The sequence below is a fragment of the Leptonychotes weddellii genome, chromosome 11 (genome assembly GCF_054177405.1).
Source record: "Leptonychotes weddellii isolate Sample4059 chromosome 11, ASM5417740v2, whole genome shotgun sequence".
In the NCBI taxonomy this organism is placed as follows: Eukaryota; Metazoa; Chordata; class Mammalia; order Carnivora; family Phocidae; genus Leptonychotes; species Leptonychotes weddellii.
In genome coordinates, this window is record NC_138379.1 from 25,262,472 (window position 1) to 25,278,683 (window position 16,212).

At 37.4% G+C, this 16,212-nt stretch overlaps 1 protein-coding gene across 1 annotated transcript in view; it reads left to right on the forward strand.

Annotated features, from left to right (window-relative positions):
• Positions 1 to 15,935, forward strand: part of LOC145716276 (doublecortin domain-containing protein 1-like) — a 30,339-nt gene extending 14,404 nt beyond the window's left edge. Inside the window, exons 6-9 of the mRNA XM_081799081.1 lie at positions 1,508 to 1,644; positions 2,879 to 3,058; positions 12,760 to 12,910; positions 15,808 to 15,935. Of these exons, the coding sequence (XP_081655207.1) occupies positions 1,508 to 1,644; positions 2,879 to 3,058; positions 12,760 to 12,910; positions 15,808 to 15,935 (596 nt within the window). The remainder of the gene's footprint in view (positions 1 to 1,507; positions 1,645 to 2,878; positions 3,059 to 12,759; positions 12,911 to 15,807) is intronic.
• The last annotated feature ends 277 nt before the right edge of the window (positions 15,936 to 16,212 follow it).

Sequence of the window (16,212 nt, forward strand, 5' to 3'; positions counted from 1 at the left end):
TTTTCTCCACATCCATAAATTGCATAGAATGCTTATTATGTATGTAGAATTCTGGTTCCCCTGAAAAGTCATTGCTGCCATTTATTTTTATTGCTGGATCTGTTTCCACAAACTTGAGCTTACAAGAGTGCAGATGCTTTATTCTCTGCAAATACTAAGTTGTTTTCGAAGAGTTTTGTTTGTAGTTATGGTTCTGAAAATCTGCATACTAAGACTCCCTTGGCAACAAAATTAGGACTCAACTTCATGTTAACTTTTTTTTTTAAGATTTCATCTATTTATTTGAGAGAGAGAGTACAAGCTGGGGAGAGAGGCAGAGGGAATGGGAGAAGCAGACTCTCCGCTGAGCAGGGAGCCCGATGTGGGGCTCGATCCCAGGACCCTGGGATCGTGACCTGAGCCGAAGGCAGACGCCCAATGACTGAGCCACCCAGGCGCCCCTCGTGTTAGTATTTCTATTATTTTATCCACTTCAGCGTTCCTTTCGCAAAGAAGTCTTCTCTGGCACTTCAGACTAGGGCAGTGGCCCCTGTTAGATGCTTTTATATAGATCCTATACTTCTCTGGTGCAGCACAGCTGCAATCAATTATTGGTGTAATCATTTCCTTGCCATCTGCCTTCCCCACCAAACTTGCGACAAGGACTAAATCTTAAACATGTTTTTATTAGCCTTATCTAGCACAACACCTGACTGATAGCTGGTGCTCACTATAAGTTTCTAGAAGGAACATGCGAAAGAAAGCATTATTTTTACTTAAGAAGTTTAGAGATCAGTATGAGATTCAGTGTGAGTTTATCTTCCACATGGAAAAAGAAAACAATTTCATAAGTATGATTTTTAAATCTCTCTTACAATGATTTTAAGTGGACTAGTTGAAAGAATGCACACATTCAAATCAACACACTTATTAAATTATGCCTATTCTTTGGAGTACAGTATTCCAATAAATATTTTCTCTTACCACAGCTTTTTAACAACCTAAAGGGCACAGCAGAGGTGTCAGAAACTAATCATGCTTGAGGGTATTATTAGATAGAAAAAAAGGCCTCCTGTCTCTTGGGTTAATATTATTTTAGAATTACTTAATCCCCAGGCTGCTAAGCTAATTGTTGGGGAAAGGCTTATTATTAGTGAAGAGAACAAAACATATGTTCCATGACTGGAAGAGATGATGGGCTATATAGGTCATGGATTCCATTTGACTAAATTACCACTGAACCGTATCATGCAGGAGAGGCCGGGACCAGTGTGGAATTCAGCATGTTATCTTTCTTTTCCATCTGTACAGTGAATATGCATATCCTGGCTATTTGAAGCCTCAAGCTCCCATATGAAGAGGCATTGTTAGATATTATTACTTTAGGCATCTTTGCTTTTATGATATATTTAGTATTTTAGCCTATGCTCCCAAGTGGAATGATTTATGCATAGAACGCCAAACCAATTTATTTGAAATCCGAAAGCCCATCTTCAGAAACAACATTACCAGGGACTTCTTTCCCCAGGGCGGCGAGTAACAGCACGTCAGCCAGCCGCCATGGTTCCCAACAAAAGCCCCGTGCAGCCAGTGGTGGTGGAGGGAGGCTGGACTGAGCAGACTCAAGAGGAAATTAAACTCATGGAACTCATAAGACATACAGAGGTATGTTCTTCAGGACTCCAGACATTAAAGACTGCCTCTTTAATAAGGTTTTAAAAGTATAGTATTGAATTTTAAAATTATGCTATTAATATATCCCCAGCATCTGGTCAGTTATGACCACATAAGCATATGCCAAGCACTGAGTTGGCATTTGGAGAATAGTTATCTAAAAGACAGCCAGCTCGTATGAAAGTCTGTTTTGTTTGAATGGAGACCAGAAATTATGATCTTAGCAAAGAAGAGAAAAAGGCCCAGTGGATATGTACAAAGGTAATTATAATAAGTGTAGTCAAGTTGAGCCTTATGGCTTCATTGCTCATCACTCCTAAGGGTATGTCTCAATACGTAGAAAGAGCAAGGAGCAAAATACTAATTGCAATGGAGACATTCAGGAGTGAGGAATTCAAAAAGCAGTTTCAGTCCAATTGGTTAATCAGTCAGGATTGCCAGACATAAAAAAGTCGAGAAGAGAAAGGTCAGCTGTTGAGAGAGGACTGGGGATAGAGACCTGGGAAAACTTTTTGCTTTGTGAAGTTTTTCATCAAAATGATATGTTCTTATTTAATAGGGTTTCTCAAATCGTGAAATGTGTTCAATCTAAATCTTAGGCGTGTGCCCACATCAAGGTTACTAGAAAAAAGAAATTGACATTGCTAGAAGTATGACTTCTTGCCAGGCTGAGAAGGATAAATCACTGACCAGGGAATGAATGCAAAGCATTGAACTGGACATGCTTGAAATAGGATGAAAAGCTGCCTGGCAGGGAGCTGGCAAAGTATAAGGGTGGCTGCTGTATTTTAAAAGACAGAGAGTGAAGACTCAAACAACAGTCGTGTACATTCCCTTAAGCATTTCTTGGTTAAAGAAAAAGATGTTGTGATTCTAATCAAAAACTCATTTGTTAGATGCAGAGAAATTGCTCAGTAGGAGAAACACCACACAGAAGTCCAAAAACACATCTCCATTCATTTTTCCAAATTATAAATGAAAGTTAAGTGTTTTGCCAAAATAAGTACCTTATTATTATTACTCTAATGGTTATTATTGCCTTTGGTGACTCATGGAAGCAAGGGGAATGTACCGAAGAGTCAGTGACAGGAGAGGGTAATACACTTCCTACGATTTTTAAAATATAATTTGCAATTATAAGTATTTCTGTTTTCATCACATTCTCCGTACACACACTAGCCAGGCAGTTCTCTAACCCCAGTGTTCCCTGGGCTTTTCTTACCAGGCGCACCTTTCTGCAGTTCAAGAACTGCAAGTCAAGAGGAATTCTCCAGTTGAAACGACACATCCTGCACGCAGGTACTGCAGTGTCTATCAGCAGCCGGATGCAAAACGAGTATGGATTCATCTAAATGGAGGCAGACCTGAAGATGGCACTTACGCCTGGGGCAAAACCATTTCAGAGGTAAATCTAGAGTGAAAGGCTATTGCTTCATAACGCCTGCATTCAAATCCCAGCTCTGGCACTTATAGATTGTAAGGTTAGGCAAATTATTTTACCTCTCTAAACCTCATTTTCTCATCTGTAAAATGGGAATATTACTTTCCTCACAGGGTGGATATAATGATTAAATGAGCTTATGTGGATATAATGATTAAACGAGCTCAATGCTGTCTGACGTGTGTGTGAATAAGAATATGACACTTGGCTGGGAGGAACCAATGATAATTAAATCCACTGTAGCAGAAGAGGAAAATCTAAACTTTAAAAGAGTAAATAGTTTTCCTGTTGTGTTTAAAACCCGATTCACAAAAGAGTAATTTATTTCCCCCTCAGGAATTATTCACTAGGTATGTTTTCTGGAGAGAAAATAACAGTATTCTTAGAGAAAAACCTAATCATATTCTTACTACCCAGAGTCCTGGAACTGCAGCAAACTTTCCACTTTCCAAAGTTAAAACACTGACTAAGGAAATGATGAGTAACAGTTCATTTATTTTTGTAATATCAAGGATGTAGTCAGAGTGCCTGCGTGGTTTAGTTGGTTAAGCCTCTGACTCTTGATTTTGGCTCAGGTCGTGATCTCAGGGTTGTGAGATGGAGCCTCATGTCTGTTTGTCCCTCTCCCTCTGCTCCTCTCCTGGCTTGTGCCCTCTCTTTCTTTCTCTCCCTCTCTTTCTCTCTCATAAATAAATAAATAAATAGTCCTAAAATTTGACATTTTGCCTTAGTCTTTACATAAAACTTTAGGCAACCAATAAATGGATTTTGATAGACTTTTTAAAAGTCTTATCTTGTGGTGGTATCTCAAATAATTGGCTTTTTTTTATTTTGTGAAATGTTTTCATATGATTTTTCTGGGCCAAGAGGAAGTTGTATAAAAATGAGATGTTGGTTGGAGGGAAGGCAAGACAGGGCAGTAGACTGACCTGGAGGAGTTCATGGAAGCTCATAAGGGCGCAGAGAGTAGGAGGTGCACCTCAGAAGAGTTCTAGAACTTTATCCCAGGGATTTTTAATGAATTTATGCAAAGATTGTTTGGTAAGAATATTTATCACAGGGTATTTATAGCACAGATACATTAGAAATAATTTAAACAGTCATCAGTAGGGAGTTGGTTAAATGAATTATAGTACATAGGATAGAATATTATGACTCAATTAAAATCAACTTTGGAAAGAATAATGACTATTGTCGATGTTCCAGACTAAGTCAAAGAAGCATAACATAAAGCATGTGGAGTTGGATTCTGTATATATACATGCATACGCTTAGAACAGAAGACGAAGTATTTTAGTTTTTGAAAGTATTTACCAGATGGTCTGAGTGTTGGTGAGCTAATAAAGGTGGTATTTCTTTCTTGTGTGTTTTTTTCTGTGTTCCATATTTTGTAATGATGAATACAGATTGTAAGAAAAATGTGTTAGCTAGGGATCTGACATTGCTCTCAGAGAAGTACTAACAGCATGTGATAAAGGTCAAATTAGTAGTGCAGGCAGGAAGTTCAGTAGGAGTTCAGAGGAGGGGAACACTGCCCACCTGGGGTGAAGGAGAAAGGCTCCACAGAGGAATCAATCAGGACCTCTGATGAAACTTGAGAAATGGGTAAGACTCAGTATCTTAATGTTTCAGAAAAAGCATTAATAAGGATGAGGGGCACTGAACACAAAGGTATGGTTGTTAGGATTCATAAATCGTATGACATAGATAGTGCTTGGACTCAGAAATAGGGAGAGACACATACTACTGGAGAGATAGTTTAGAAGTATATGGTGGACACCGCGTGCTATCTATATTAGTCTCTGTGGGCTGCCATAGCAAAATATCACAGGCTGGGTGGCTTAAACAACAGAAATTTACTTCTCACAGTCCTAGAGGCTGGAAAGTCCAAGATAAGGTGCCAGCAGGGTTGGTTTCTGAAAAGGACTCTCCGGCCTGTGGATGGCCACACCTCATCACTGTGCGTCGTCACATAGCCTTTCCTCTGTGCATATGTGGAGGGAGAGACCTCTAGTGCCTCATCCTCTTCTAATAAGGCCACAGTCCTGTCAGATGAGTGCCCAACCCTTATGACCTCATTTAATCATAATCACCTCCTTAAAGGACCTTTCTCCAAATACAAGCGTATCAGGGGGTTAGGGCTTCACCCTATGAGTTTTGGGGAGGACACAGTTCAGTCCATTACACTATCCCAGAGTAAAGTGCTTAAGCCACTAGCTTTTTCTGAATAAGGTGATGGCATGGTATAAGCAATGTGTTACGGAGATTAATGTGGTCTCAGTATGTAGAAAGATACTTAGGAAATGTCTAGAAAGTTTCTGCGTTTTGTTTCTTCCTTTGCTTTATTATTATTTTTTTTAATGTTCTTTCTGATATCCTTTTCTTTTCCATGCTGTCTGTTTTTGTATTTGGGGACTTGCATGAGATCCTTTGTGTTCAGTTAGAAATGTTTCTGTTCAGGCTATCAGGCTATAAAGAATACATCTGGAGAGTGGACTACATGTGAAACAAATAGACAAGAGGAAGAGTAGGACTCAGATTTCACTGGGGAGTCTGGCGAACCCCACCAGTTCCAAAGAAACTCCATTTCAATGGTTGGTACTTTTACCAGAGAAATGAGGAACAGAACACATTTCAAAGTGCTTCACTCGGCTTTCTGTACTAAAACCCCCAGATGGTATTTGAATCCCCTGTAATGCGGACTTTCTCTCTGCTTCTCTCACTGCTGTGGCCATTCTGGATGATTTAACCACATTCTTCCTACCCACTCTTTGAACGTTGCTGGAGCACCTCTCATCTCCAACCAGCGCAGGCTCATCTGTCATCAGTGCACTAAGGCGGCTCCCTCTCCAGGGTTAGTGGCTCTTTTCTCAGGGCCGGCATCTTTCTCTGATTTATGGTTGCCCAGCCTCTCCTTCTATGGTCCTGAAGCGTCTGTCTTCTCCCATCCCTTCAACATCTCTTTGATTCTGTAGCATCTCAAAACCAGTGTGTTCTCTCTGCCACACACAGTTCCCCATGCATAAGCAGAAGCCGAAAGCATGGGAAATGGGTCCTTCTGATTTGTCCAGGCGAGTACCTCACGCCGGCAGGGAGTCTGCAGTAGTTCTGTGATGCCCGTGTGCCCCATCCTGAGAAGACTAGTCTCTGAAGACTAAACCCCCAAAATAGATTGTCAGTAAGGAACTGTGCACAGAACGTTGTTCCTTTATTATGAGCTTTTGTTATTGCAGAAATTATAAACATATGATTTAGATGACCCATTGTAAAGAAGATACCTGAGTAAGTTTAGACACATGTGAAAAACTAGGAATTAAGAATGTCACTGAAGGTCATGAGCTGACTAGATATTTTAGAGCCTGTTTGTACTGAAAATGCCTTATTTCACAATTATTTTTATTTTTTATTTTTCTTAAAGATTTTGTTTATTTATTTGACAGAGAGAGACACAACGAGAGAGGAAACACAAGCAGGGGGAGTGCAAGAGGGAGAAGTAGGCTTCCCGCCGAGCAGGGAGCCCAATACAGGGCTCGATCCCAGGACCCTGGGATCATGACCTGAGCTGAAGGCAGACGCTTAACGAATGAGCCACTCAGGCGCCCCTTCATATTTATTTTTAAAGAATTTTGTGAACTCATTCACTTTGTCTCATGTAAATAGATCTTTGTGAAAACCAAGAGAAATAGCTATATGTTTAATTCATATTTTGCATTTAGCATATATTTTTTATTAAATAACATTCGTTTTTCTAATTATAAACAGCACACACATCTTCATAAATAAAATAGTGACACTTTAGTGGTAAAGTTGGGAAAAAATGTAAGAATTACCTTTATGTAGGATCTTTTCAAGCTGCAAGAGTTTTTCCTGGAGACCTATCCATACATATTTTAGGACAGTTCCCCATTGCTCCCACCCCAGATAGAAACCCAGTTGATAAGTTGTTGGTTGTCTTAAAGCAGAAAAGCAAACTAACTGCTATGGACTGAATTGTGCCCCCCATCCCCAAATTTTTATGCTGAAGCCCTAACCCCCAGTGTGATTGTATTTAGAGATATGGCTTTTAGGAGGCAATTAAGGTTAAATGAGGTCATAAGGGTGGAGCCCTAACCTGATAGGATTTGTGGCCTTCATAAGAAGAGGAAATGAGAGCCCTCACTTCTCTCACCATATGAGGACACAGCAAAGAGCCAGGAAGAGAGCTGTCACCAGAAACTGAATCAGCCACCACCTTACTCTTGGATTTCCCAGCTTCCAGAACTGTGAGAAATAAATTTCTGTTGTTCAAGCTGCCCAGTCTATGATATTTATTTTGGCAGCTTGAGCAGACTAGGACAGTGACTATTGTTATGGAAAATTTAGAAAAATCACAAAGAAAAACCATGTGAATCAATTGTAATCTCTATGAAGTTTTTGATTATTTGAATAACATTTGTTCTGCTTTCGAATTATATAAAAACATGTAGTCACTGAATTAAAATTAGAAAAAGAAAAAAGAGCAAAGAAGGAAATGAAAGTTCTATCATCCATAAATAACCAGTTACAATTTTAGTGGATATGTTTCTATGGTTGCTATATAGTTATAAATTATTTCTGCCATTGTGATTATAGCAGATCCCATGGTATATATAATTTTGCAACCTGCGTTATTATTGTAACTTTTCCCCCATATACTTAATATTCTTTAAGAAAAGAATTATTATTATTTTTTTAAAGATTTTATTTATTTATTTGAGACAGAGAGCATGAGAGGGAGGAGGGTCAGAGGGAGAAGCAGACTCCCTGCCGAGCAGGGAGCCCGATGCGGGACTCGATCCAGGGACTCCAGGATCATGACCTGAGCTGAAGGCAGTCGCTTAACCAACTGAGCCACCCAGGCGCCCGAAAAGAATTATTTTTAATGGCATGGTAATCTTCTATCAAATGGACAGATTATTATTTATTCATTCAGTTTTCTATTGTTTTCCATTTTGGTTGTTTCTAATTTTTTGCTGTCATAAAGCATGTTCCAATGGATATATATAAAATCATATGATATATAATATAATATATATAAAATATAATATACATATAAATGCATTTAATTTTCTGATTATTTCCCCCAAATAAATTCTTAGAAGGATTGCTCCATCAAATTATGTAAACATGCTTGAGAATTTTGGTAGCTGTTGCCAATAGTGAATGAGAGTTTCTACCTACCTGTTGTATACATGAGGTGTTAACAATGCTAAATGCAGTCATTTAGAAACATGTATTTGCAGCTATGACAGGAGGGAATGTTATATCCATGCTTTCGTGCATATGTCTTTAATTGCTTCTATAAGTTATTTTGATTTGATTTGATTTGACTTGATTTTTTTTTTTAAGATTTTATTTATTTATTTGAGAGAGAGAATGAGAGAGAGCACATAAGAGGGGGAAGGGTCAGAGGGAGAAGCAGACTCCCTGCCGAGCAGGGAACCCGATGTGGGACTCGATCCAGGGACTCCAGGATCATGACCTGAGCCGAAGGCAGTCGCTTAACCAACTGAGCCACCCAGGCGCCCAGATTTGACTTGATTTATCATTTATTAGTCATCTGTGAATTTCCTGTTAAATTCTTTTGCTATTTTTCTATTGGACGTATTTTTCACACTGATATGAGGTTTCCTTTTTTAAAGCAATCAGCCCTATTACATGTAACTCTATCAGATTTATTGTAACAAATTTCCAATTTGCCATTGTGTCTATGGTTTTTTTTTAATGTACAGAAATTTATATATTTTAAAAGTTTGTTCTTTGCTCTTAAATGTTCTGATAGTCTTTTACTATCCTGAGATCATAAAAAGATTCATCAGATTTTCTTCAAATTTTTTATAATTTTGTTTTTCTCTTTTACTTTTTAAACTGTGTGAAACTCTCTTCTAGTGTAAAATTTGAATGAAGCTACTTCTCTGCTTTACTTGTTGGCTTAAAATTATTATCTCAGCCCTACTTACTGACTAATCCCAGCTGAGTTGGAATACAAACGTTATAACATACTAAATTTTCAATTAGCTTTTGCTCTTAAACAATCTAATGTATCTAATACTTCTTGAATTATTATAGCTTTATATTATATTTTAATATCTGATAGAAATTGCCTATTGTACTTTGTTTTCAAATTTTACTTGAATATCCTTGCATGTTGATGCTTATAGATGAATTTTGGAATTACATTTCAACACCTGAAAATCATCCTGCAGGGGTTTTGACTGTAATTGTATTAGGCTATTAATTTCATAAAACTCAACACCTTTTATGATATTCGATTTTCACAGCCAGATTGAATTCTGTGGCATCATTTTGTGTGTGTGTGTGTGTGTATACATGTATATGCCTTTTTTGGTCCTTCACTGAAAGTTTGTAATTTTTAAAAAATTTATTTACTTATTTTAGAGAAAGAGAGAGAGAGTGCATGGGAGGTGGGCAAGGCAGAGGCAGAAGGAGAGGGAGAGAGGGAATCTCAAGCAGACTCCGCGCTGAGTGGGGAGCTCCATGTGGGGCTTGACCTCATGACCCTGAGATCATGACCTGAGTCAAAATCAAGAGTCAGACCCTTAACCAACTTAGCCACTCAGGAGCCCCACATCTCACATTTTAAAGTAATTGTCATTCCTAATTGGTTTTGCTGTTAGAATGGATTTCCCCCGATTTTATTTTCTAAATGCTTATTTTTGTGAACAAAAAAAGCCATCAATGTTTTATGATTTATTTTGTGCTTGGACACTTTATTAAACATTTTTCTCTTGTTATTAATATTTTATTTGATTCACATAAATTTTCTAAGAATAAAATCATATTAAGTTCACATGATGATTTTGTTTATTCTTTTAGATGAACTATTTCTCTTATTCTGACTTTAGGTTTTATTGCATTGGTTATAATCATAAAAATAAATGTTCTTAACAAAGGAAAACAAAAAACAGCATCTTTTGACCTCATGAATAACTAGAAAGTTGGAATGCTTTGGTTTTCTTTTCCTTGCCCATGTCCCTTTCTGATCATGCTTTGCATTTTTACTTTATTTTTTTCTCTATGAAGACTTTAAAATTTTTAATTCATTTATTTTCTAACCATTTTTTTGTAGCAGTTATATCATGTTCTAGTGGCCTCACTGCTAACAATTAGTCATTTCATATTATGACTTTCCCATAGTGAAGGAATTTCATTCATTCCTTAATAATCTGAAATGTATGTGGGTGATATGTTTTCTGAACTTTTGTATGCATGAGGATATCTTTTGTTCCCTGCAACCAAAAGTAATAATTCAGCTGGATACAGAATTCTTATGTTAAAACCTTTTCTCCTAAAAACTTCATATTTTATTCCATTTTCTTTGGCATTCATTTTTGCAGAAAACAGGTCTAAATAAAACTGAATTTTCCACTGTGTCTGAAATTCATACTTTTCAACTCAATTATATTTAAGTGTTAATCATTTTTTTCATTAACTTTGCCTTGTCCTGAGTTAGCCTATTTGGTCTGAAGACATGCGTCTTTGTTTGGGACAGGAAAGTTTCCTTCAATTTTTTCTTTCTTGATAGTTGCTTAAGTTTAATTTATTCTGAATTCCTCTCCAGTAACACCAATAATGTATAGGTTTAATATCTGATGTCTTGACATTCCAGATGTTTAACTTTTCTCTCATAAAATTTATGTCTTCTGCTTTCTCTATATCCTATGAGATTTTCTCAACTTAGTCCTTCCTAATACTGATTTGATTTTCTACAATATTCAGTCTGCTCTTTTTCTGCTTTCAAGACAGATTTTAATTCTACTATTGAGTCTTTTATTCCCTTATCTTCTCTCCTCTTTTCATTTAGCTCTCTATTCATCCCAGTTTGAAACCCTGTTCCTTCTCTTACTAGCTGTGTGACCTGGGTTAAGATATTTAATCTCTGTTCTCCAGTTTTGTCATCAATAAAATGAAGATAATAATTCTTTCCAGGAAATGAAATCAGATTGTCCTTGGAAACTTCTAGAAAAGTTTCTATCCCATAGAAATGTGTCAATTAATGTTAACTGCTGTTATTGTTGCCATCATCATCATCATCACTGTCATCGTCATCATGTCTGCCCATACCTCAGTGATACTTCTTTCCTTTAAACTGCTGTCATCTCATTTCTGTGTGTGTGTGTGTGTGTTTACAGAAGTCATATTTTATTGAATTTTGGGAAAACCCAATACAGCTATTCTCTAAAATGTATTCCTGTTGTAAATCTTTTTCTAACTCTTCACCTTGAGTATAGTGTAAAACACAGCTTTTTATGTTGTAGAATACTTTCACAAGCCTCACATTGTTGCTGTTGTTAATTTTTTATCTATACCCCCTTATACAAGGAGAGATCTTTTGACAGAAGACAGAATAGATTAGTTCCCTTTGGTTGCCCTAAATTTTGACTTGGGAGCTGTCAGGATCCTCTACTGAATCTGAAATCCCCGGGCTGGTTCATATGCACAGTATGGAGTCAGACTGCTGCTGACTGGCTCTTACCTAGCAGGACGGCTGGGGCTGCATTTGAGACCACTCTCCTACTGCTCTTCTCTGAAGATCTACAGAACGGAATGTATTCTTGGGTAATTTCAACCCTTATTCAATTCAATTTACATCCCTTGCCCAAAGTAGTGGGTGAAATCTGTACTCTCTGATTGCATTGTCTCATCACTGTCTTATCTTGTCCACATTATTGATTCATTTTCCATATGCAAGGTGTCATTAATGTGCCCAGTTCTGCCCCCTGCCAGGCCGCATTGTCGTGAATTGTAACCCTTAAATAGATCTATCTCTGGGGCTCGTGTGGACCTGGCTCCTGCATTTTGGAGGAACAGGCATTTGGCATATATGGGAGGAAAAAGTCATACAGACAAGTGTGTAGAAACTTCTACTTTTCCTCCTCCTTGCGTTTATTATTCTGTCTTAAAGTCTTTTTTTTTTTTTTTCATGGAACTGCCCTTAGGGGTTTGGCAACATGTTGACTAATCTTTCTAATGCCATTAACACTTTGTATCTGTGTATGTATTTTTATGAATATTTCAAGGAAAATTGAGAGAAACTGAATAAGGCTCTTACAGATAGTTTTTAAATTTTCCAAGTTAAAAAGGAAAAAAAAAAAAAAGACTTCCCAATCATAGAATCAAAGAGGTCTTAGATCAAAACTTTCATTTTATAGTTGAAGAGACTCTTCTCATAGAGAAGTTGCCTGACTAGTCTGAGGTCAGACAGAGGCCAGAGGCCCAGGTCTCCCCACCTCTGGGTCAGTGCTTTTGTCCTTCGGGTTCCTTGTTTGTTGAAAAAAAATTATTTTCTGCTATTCTGACAAGTCTAGATTCTCAAGCCAGGGTCTTTCATATTTAGGCTTTTTTTTTTTTTTTTTTTTTTTTTAAACAGCAAGAAGCCTTCTTCCACATGGAAATATAACTACAAGGAAAAATCCACTAAGAGCACTAAATTTCCTCATCTTAAAGCGCTTTGGGGAACTTTTATATGCTCTTCTTCCCACTCCTTCTATACCTCTTTCTAAAAATCACAAGTAAAATAAATATTCAACCTGGGATAATAGTTCTCTTAAAGGAGTTGATTCTTTAAGACTTAATTATTGTTGTGACATTTCACATTCCAATACATCAGTCCCTTTGTGTTTCAGCTGCTGGATGACTGCTCCTCACGTCTTAAATTGGCCCGCCCAGCCAGAACACTGTACACCCCCAATGGAGAACCAATTCACTCGTGGGACGACATAGAGCGAGACATGGTCATCTGCGTGTCCACAGGACATGGCTTTATAACCCAAAAAGGTATGGGGGACAGTCTCTTTTCCATCAAGTTTTTGAAGAATTAAAACATTCAGTCTCTTGTTTTTAATTTTTTTCTTTTTTTAAATTTAATTTAATTTTATTATGTTATGTTAGTCAGCATACAGTACATCATTAGTTTTTGATGTAGTGTTCCATGATTCATTGTTTGCATATAACACCCAGTACTCCATGTAGTACATGCCCTCCTTAATACCCATCATTGGATTAACCCATCCCTCCACCCCACTCCCCTCTAAAACCCTCAGTTTGTTTCTCGGAGCTTGCTTTCTAAATTTTATTTCCCATCATGATGTTTTTTAATAATTAGCTTCTTCCACACTTTTCTACTCCATGTTACTAAAATTAAATTTATATACTTCTGTGCTGGAAACTCACTGTTGACATTGTTTGCACTCAAGAATTCCAAGTTCTGTTAGTCTTGAGCCTTATCCAAGGGACTTATTTGCAGAAATTCTAAATGGCCTCATTTGAAGGTATTCCCTTAACATGAACCCTGAGGAAAGAAGGCTCTGTTGACTTCCTACTTTCAAGTTATTTAAAACTTAATGGTTTATTAATAGCAACTATACAGTTTGCAGATTTTTTTAAAAAGATTTTATTTATTTATTTATTTATTTATTTGAAAGAGAGAGAGAGAGCATGAGCAGAGGGAGGAGGGGCAGAGGGAGAGGGACAGCAGAGTCGGAGCTGAGTGGGGAGCCTGAAGGGGGGCTTGATCCCAGGACTCTGAAATCATGACCTGAGCCAAAGTCAGACACTTAACTGACCGAGCCACCCAGGTGCCCCTGCAGATTTCTTTTTTTAATAATAAGAATGTATATGCTCATTTTATTATGTTATCTATTCTTTGCTAATTTTCTTTTAGAAATGATAGAAATGGAAAAGAACATATATTTGTTATTAAACCAATTCTTGTCCTTTAGCCTGTTTGCCTGAGGAATTTAAAGCCCCTTTCTGGGGGTAGGTATAATTTTCAGGAGTTCTGAAGAACATGATACCACTTTAAAGGAAATCAAAAGATTAGGGAGTGAATCACCTGGGATCCCTAAAAGAACTAATACTAGATTATTTCTTTTTAAAAATCACCATAAAGCTGTTATTACTATGTTATAGGTAAGGTACAGAAACCAGAACCTTTTAAAACAGCTGCAATCATATCTTTACATTTAGCCCAGGACAAAAGCTTAGGAATAAAGACTGAAATGTAGGAAGACTAGGATTTATTGGGATGCCTAGCACTGCTGTGAGGGATGCCACAAACATGCCTCCAGTGCCATCCTACATCAAGGAAGAGATTCTAATCTTTGTATTCTCTGTAGGCTGTTGTCCCCATCATTCACCATTACCCCTCACCCCAGCTCTTGGTGACCCTCATTATGTGGGTACTGAGAAGAACACACCAATGATGGTGTTCTTATCATTAGTGAGTATTAGTTGACAGTTTTCTGTGTTGCCAAACTACGTAGCCCTATAAAAGAAATATAAGCCAAGCTTCCTTCCCCAAAAGAGTTTTCAATCTAATTAGGTATATGAATACACCTGAAATATTATAGTACAATTGAATAGTAAACAAACAAGTGGTGCAGTAGGAGGTACTTTTCCAGTTTCTTCATTGTTTATGCTTAATCTTTTATACTCTTGGGATGGTCTTCTGTTGCCTGGCCCCTACCTTCCTGGCTTCATTGTGTTCATTGGGCCTTTCTGATAGATAAAGCTAAGTATGCTTCAGGCAACTGGCCAAAAGGATGTCCAAAACACAGAGAGAAATGTAGGCCCCCTTGCCAGAAGCAAGCTTGTTACCAAGAAAAAATGAAGGAGAGGGAGAAAATAGGAAATGCAAATGTTACTTTCCCTACCATTTTCCTCCATGTTAGCTTTGTGGTCAAAGGACAAGGCTGTGTAGACAAACATTTATTTTTACATCTTCAGTTCTGTGACCACATGGATTACTATGATGTGAAAGTTGATTCTTTTCCTCTGGAAGTAGGTTCCCATGTTACCTTCATGGTGAAAAGGTTAGTGGTTTTCCCCAGTTGTCTTAAGTTCTTTTCCATGGGTGATATGTATTCTAGGAAATCTGACTGATAGAAGATTTTAATTAAGTTGTTCTTCAGAAATTTATTTTACTATATGAGTTGACATTTATTGTTTTTCTTGAAATAATTAAGTTAGAAATAATCATTAAGTAGAAATCTAAATATTCAGAATGTTTTAAAAAAAGAAGAGAGAAATGCTACGCGCACACACACCCACATATTTATTTATTTACGAAGGGACATTTAAGTAATCTTCCACTCGAAATTTTGCTGTGACCTACTGGCTTAACTATGTGGTAGGAAATAAGGCAGCCTGGGAGTTTCAAAACTAACCACTCTATAATAAATTATTTTATGCACTATAGTATGCAAACATTTAACATGTGAAAGTTTAGTCATCAAAGAATCACACTGTGTTTTTGAAAAATGGATTTGTTTTGGCAAAACAAATCAGATGCTGTTAGAATGGTTTCTTTCACACAAACCCCCAACAAAATTAAAAGAGTGCTTTATGCCAGTTGTCATCGAATTGGAACACTGTTCTCACTGCTGGGTTTCCCGTCTTTTCACTGGGTTCAATTTCGAGACCACTCCCAGGTTAGCCTCCAATTCAGGCTTTGTACCAAGCCTGGAAGGAAGCCCTCTCCAGAACTGCCATTCTGTAGAAATCCAAAGAATGTTAACACGTATCTGATGTGATAAGCAAGTCAAGTGTGTAATGAGAGAGTCCAGCGTGGGAGTCAAGGGTTTCTGAGGGATCTTCGGGCTTTCATCGTCTTGGACTTTTAATTACTTTCTATAAATACATTGACATGTCTCTCAAAATAATCTTTTTAACAGAGTTAAAGCAACTGATGGAGGTCAGAGCAAATTATGCCAGAATCCGAAGGCAGCAGGGCCCCGAAGCCACAAACATCGTGGCGTCACAACCTGACAAGCTGCAATTTCCAGTACATCTACACAGTTAATTTCTATGAGAGCCATCGCATTTTGTGCTGTATTTTGCACATAGGGTAACCTATGTGTGTACACTCACATGCTTGCGATCATATGACAATTATTCATCCTTTTTAATTTTGTATAGTATCTTTTTTAAAAAATTTTTTTAATTTTTAATTTTATTTTATTATGTTATGTTAATCACCATACATTACATCATTAGTTTTAGATGAAGTGTTCCATGATTCACTGTTTGCGTATAACACCCAGTGCTCCATGCAGAACGTGCCCTCCTCAATACCCATC